The 6,000-nt window shown below is 46.4% G+C and overlaps 1 protein-coding gene across 1 annotated transcript in view; it reads right to left on the bottom strand.

Annotated features, from left to right (window-relative positions):
* Positions 1 to 4,488: 4,488 nt before the first annotated feature.
* ADGRF4 (adhesion G protein-coupled receptor F4) overlaps positions 4,489 to 6,000 on the bottom strand; it is a 33,172-nt gene continuing 31,660 nt past the window's right edge. The window contains exon 8 of the mRNA XM_056856844.1: positions 4,489 to 4,500. Within this exon, the coding sequence (XP_056712822.1) occupies positions 4,489 to 4,500 (12 nt within the window). The remainder of the gene's footprint in view (positions 4,501 to 6,000) is intronic.

Here is a 6,000-nt window from a genome sequence, read left to right as displayed (position 1 = left end):
ACCCTTCAGATTTTACCCTCAAGAAGAAAGTTGGTTCCAGAAAACACATTGGCAGGTGACACATTGGGGATTGCCGCTTTAGGACTTTATGTTTTAATGTTTGTATATATTAATTTTTAAAAAGATATTCAATATACTGGTTTTCACCCTTGTTTTCACCCTGGGCTCTGCCGGAAGGGCAGGATATAAATATTTTATATAAGATCAATAAAGATTCTCTTGTCTGTAGTCACATCTGTGGCTTCAGGATGCGGGTTTTCTAATTGATGTTCCATTTATGGGATCAAAGGTCTGTCATTAGCCCTCTTTAGTCAAATCAACCTTTCGCTTGTGCCGCCCTCATGCAATTAAACGTATTGAGGCCCTTAAGGAGCTTCAGTGTTAACAGAAGTGAAGGAAACCTTTTGATGAAATGAAAGAGAAGACGTGGAACAGGTAACCAGGCAACACAGCCTTTCCAGCAAATGCAACTGTGAAAATAATTGAAATGGAAAGAAAAGGCGGAGGTTTCGCACATCTGAAAGTGTGATTTCCAACCCAGGGGAACCACCAGCTGTGATGCATTGAGGGGGTTTGATTTAATTAAGAAATCATATCAAGGGAGAGAAAAGAAGGCCACAAACTGATCCCAGGCTTATCTTTCCCACAAGATGGTTCGGCCAAAGATGTCTCTTCTTCTTTTCCAAGAACATACTTCCAGCAGGGTTGGAGCCCTGTTTCCCATGGTGGTGGAAAGTGCCATCAAGTCACAGCTGATTCATGGCGACCCCGTAGGGTTTTCAAGGAAACAGACGTCCGGAGGTGGTTTTGCCATTGCCTGCCTCCACGTGGGCTGAGAAGGTTCTGGGAGAACTGTCACCAGCCCAAGGTCACCCAGCAGGCTTCGTGTGGAGGAGTGAGGAATCGAACCCGGTTCTCCAGATTAGAGACCACTGCTCTTAACCTCTACACCATGCTGGCTATCATCTCCTTCCCATGGCTGGACCCATTTCCCATTAGAGTTGCCAACCTCCAGGTGGCACCTGGAGAGATCTCCCGCTATCACAATTGATCTCCAGACGATCAACATCAGTTCCACTGGAGAAAAATGGCTTTTTTGGAGAGTGGACTCTATGGGATTATACCCCACGGAGGTCCCTCTCCTCCCCAAACCCTCCCCTCCTCAGGCTCCATCCCCAAAATCTCCAGGTATTTCCCAACCCAGAGCTGCCAGCCCCATAGATTTTGGGGAAAAACTTTCTCTTTGAAAGCCAGCGTGGTATAGTGGTTAAGAGTGGAGGTTTGGAGCAGTTGACTCTAATCAGGAGAACAGGGTTTGATTCCCCACTCCTCCACATGAGCGGCGGAGGCTAATCTGGTGAAGTGGATTTGTTTCCTAGCTCCTACACAGGAAGCCAGCTGGGTGACCCCGGGCTAGTCACAGCTGTCTTAGTGCTCTCTCTGCCCTACCTACCTCACGGGGTGTCTGTTGTGGGGAGGAGAAGGTGATTGTAAGCCAGTTTGATTCTTCCTTAAATGGTAGAGATTCTCCTCCTCCTTCACGGAAGTTCCTTCTTCCCCCCTTGTGGAACTGAGCACACAAATGCTTTTTAAGATGAGTTCCTCCAACGTCTGCCTGCAAGTCTGGTCGCACACCCATGACCCAACACGTGTTGGATGTATCGTGTAGTTTGTCCCTTAGTGATGGGAGAACAGGTCTCCTCTCATATTTGGCCAGCCCGTTCACAGGCTTCCTCCACAAAGGATAAAATGGCTCTTGGGAAATACAGCGTTCAATTTGCTCCCATTGTTTTGGCACACAGGCATTTACAGGGGCTTGCAGTATCGCTGCAGCAGCAGCAGGTTGCCTAAACAACTGTGCAACACAGCTGTCATATCCTGTGTGTCACCATGCCCTTGGGAGGGATGAAAAATGCTTAACATTTGACCACGGTTGGTCAGTATGTTTTTTCAGGAAGAAAGTTGTTTTTCTTCAAACTCACAACACAACAGGCCTCCCGCCCTGTTTATTTTCAGCACAGACGAGGAGGTCTGTCCTGCCCTTGGGGGTAGATGGTTTTCCTGGTTAGATGGCTACGATTGCTAGTGTAGCTGGGCCATTACTGTGTAGATTCCAATCCATTAAAAACAAAACAAACATACATACAAAAACCATCAAGCTCATATCAGGAAAATATAGAAAAGGGGGATAAAGTCATCAGCTTCTGAGCACGCACCATCAGCTACTTGATCTGAAGAGTGCCCTCTGCACAGGGGCCAAAGTAGGACATCTGCTTGGGAAAATGTCTCGCTATGAATTATGAACTATGTGTTTGAGGGCAACGGTGCTTGGCTCATAATAAGCACAACAAGAAGAAGAATTGGTTTTTATCTGCCTACTTTCTCTACCACTGAAGGTAGAATCAAACCGGCTTACAATCACCTTCCCCTCCCCACAACAGACACCCTGTGAGGTAGGTGGGGCTGAAAGAGTGTGACTAGCCCAAGGCCACCCAGCTGGCTTCATGTGTAGGAGTGGGGAAACCAACCCAGTTCACCAGATCAGCCTCTGCCGTTCATGTGTAGGAGTGGGGAATCAAACCTGGTTCTCCAGATCAGACTCCACCATTCCAAACCACCTCTCTTAACCACTACGCCACACTGGAGGAGATAAAATCATTGACTTCTGAGCACGCACCATCAGCTACTTGATCTGGAGTGCCCACTGCACAGGGGCCAAAGTAGGACATCTGCTTGGGAAAATGTCTCATTATGAATGATGAACTGAGTACGTGCTTGAGGGCAACGGTGCTTGGATCATAATAAGCACAAGAATTATGAGCAGATGCTTTTTCAAGTCATGAGCCCATCATTCCATCGTCACTTCAGTAATATTGGCTAAAATTAGTAATGTAAATCTGAAGAACTGAGCTGTGGCTCACGAAAGCTCATACCCTACCAGAAAATATTTTTGTTAGTCTTTAAGGTGCTACTGGACTCTTGCCCTTTTTGACTACTGCAAACAGACTAACACGGCTACCCACTGTGAATAATGTAAATACAGAAACAGACACTCTCTCAAAAGTTGAATGTTTGTAGATAGGACAGAGGCCCTGGCTCAGTGGTAGAGCATCTGCTTGGCATGCAGAAGGTCCCAGGTTCTATCCCTGGCATCCCCAGTTAAAACAGACCTAGGCAGTAGGTGATGTGAAGGACTTCTACCCGAGTGCCTGGAGACCCCCTGCCAGTCAAGAGTAGATGAGATTAAACTTGATGGACCGATGGTCTGATTCAGTATAAGGCAGCTTCCTGTGTTCAATTTAGCCGGAGAGACTTTCTACAGAAAAGTGTACAGCAGTTGAGCAGACGCAAGCACCAAGAACTTTGAGAACTTTGCTTATATTTCAGCACAAACTAAACAACCGTCATGACTCTTAGCAGCAATGCTAAGGCAGGGCCAGTTCTCAGGTGAAGTCACCCTGGCGACTGCTTGTGACAGCCCAATGAGGAGGGCACTAGTGCACCACAGTGGCTTGGCTTCCTTCCAGCCATCCACAACAGTGGGGATGACTGTTGGGGCTGCCCCACCAGAAGCAGCTGGGTCCAAGCTAAGCCCCCGCCTGCACCAATTCCCCAGGAGCTTGGCTCAGATTCAGCCGGAAGCAGCACCAGGGCCCTCAGGTGACAACGTATGGGACAACCAGCCTTGCAATAAAGCTAAACAAACACACCTCACAGGTATGAAATCCCCTAAGCGCACCCTCGTTTCTTTCTCCTTGGGTAACCTCAGCCCTGGACTTCCATTAGTTCCAATGCCTTCTCACATGTGCGTGTGGGCCGCTCTCCCCTTTCAGGTTTGACAGGATTTCCTGCTGCGCTTCCTTCGGACCACGCTGTCCACCTCTTCCACCACCAGCGTTCCTCAGTTTCACTTTGTGTCCTCATCATCAGCTCTTGTTTTCTCTGCCGGCAAGGTGAGTGGCTGAGGAAGTAGGAGATGACGCAGCAGTACAGTGAAAATGGAGAGACATTCTGATTCTGAACTGTGCGGTGCTCGTACATCATTCCTTCATATGAAAGCACTGCGAAGAAGAAGGAGAAGGAGAAGAAGAAGAAGAAGAGTTGTTTTTTATATGTTGACTTTCTCTACCACTCAAGGAAGAATCAAACTAGCTTACATTCACCTTCCCTTCCCCTCCCCACAACAGACACCCAGTGAGGCAGGTGGGGCTGAGAGAGCTCTAAGAGAGCTGTGACTGGCCCAAGGTCACCCAGCTGGCTTCATGTGTAGGAATGGGGAAACCAAACCGGTTCACCAGATTAGCCTCCGCCGCTCATGTGGAGGAGTGGGGAATCAAACCCGGTTCTCCCGATTCAGAGTCCACCAAACCACCACTACACCAAAGCTATTAATTAAAAATCAGATTTTAAAATCCCAGCCAGAGCATAAAAAGATAGATAATTGAGTCGCTTTAAACTGTTTAACAATGGGGTTAAAAGATCAGCCCCTTAATGAGAAGCCTGAATGAAGAGAAGCAGAAACACACTGTCTTAAAATGGGACTACCACAGAAGGCAAGCGGTTATTTTGCTTACACTCACTTTTCAAATAGGGCTCAGAGTTCATCGATTAATTCAGGTGATCACAACGTAGTATCGGATGATGGCGTCTGAAATGGTGAAGAAAACTGGGTAAAACAAACATCCTTTTTTAGCCAAACACATTTTAAACACACTATATAGGTTAAGATTTTGTTTTTGAAATGCTGTCTTTCATATATAAAGTCAGAATCAAGATTTTCCAAGGAGCTCACAACAAAGTGCATTTTCCGATCCATGTCCCTTAAAAGGTGTCTATGGATTAAACAGATAGATGGTGTAGACTTGGGAAACATCTCACCAGTAAATAGATTGAAATATCAGTCATTTAAGTTGCATACTTAATTGTCTCTCTGTAACGTAATATCCTAGCAGGATCTATGGTTGGTTCATTCATCCTGAATTAAATCTGGGCCTGAAGTATTCAATCAAATTTATTTTATGTAATTATTTTATGAATGTTGGAAAGAAATCAACTAGATTGGCTCCAACAGATTTGTTATGACAGCCTTTTGAATAGCTGGAACATGCCTCAATTGTTTAAATAACAACCCCAGATAAATCGTTTAAGTGGGAAACATAAATCTGCAGAAAAAAATCAACACATCTTGAACTAAAGGATATTAACAATTGCAATGAGAATTTATCATCTGTATCAAGGGCTTAAGCTAGTGCTGCCAACCTCTAGGTGGGGCCTGGAGATCTGCTGGAATTACAACTGATCTCCAGACCACCAGGATCCATTTTCCTGGAGAAAATGGCTGCTTTGGAGGGTGGACTCTATGGCATTATATCCCACTGAGGCCCCTCCCTTGCCTAAACCCAACCCTCCCTAGGGTCCACCCCCAAATCTCCATTAATTTCCCAACCCGGACTGGGCAACATTAGCTTCGGCCCAATCAGCTCCTGGTACATCATGAATTTGGCCCATAACCTAGGGTTGCCAGCTCTGGCTTGGGAAATTCTTGGATATTTGAGGGTTGATCCAGGCGAAGGTGGAAATTGGAGAGGAGAGGGACCCCCTTATAGATATGATTCCATAGAGTCTACCCTCCAAAGCTGATGTTGGAGGGGTCGTGGCTCAGTGGTAGAGCCACTGCTTGGCATGCAGAAGGTCCCAGGTTCAATCCCCGGCATCTCCATTTAAAGGAACTAGGCAAGTAGGTGATGTGAAAGATGTCTGCCTGAGACCCTGGAGAACCAATGCTGGGCAGTGTAGACAATAGTGACTTCGATGGACCAATGGTCTGATTCAGTAGAAGGCAGCTTCATGTTTCCTCCAGGGGAACTGATCTCTGTTGCTTGGAGATTAGTTGTAATTCCAGGAAACCTACAGCTGCCACCTGGAGGTTGGCAACCCTATGGTCATGATCCCATTTCATGTATGCTCAGGACTTTACAGTGTTGCAGCAGCTTTTGCATA

Source organism: Euleptes europaea, chromosome 10 (assembly GCF_029931775.1).
Source record: "Euleptes europaea isolate rEulEur1 chromosome 10, rEulEur1.hap1, whole genome shotgun sequence".
In the NCBI taxonomy this organism is placed as follows: Eukaryota; Metazoa; Chordata; class Lepidosauria; order Squamata; family Sphaerodactylidae; genus Euleptes; species Euleptes europaea.
The sequence above is the reverse complement of the archived record's forward strand: the minus strand, read 5'-3'. Positions and strand labels throughout refer to the sequence as shown.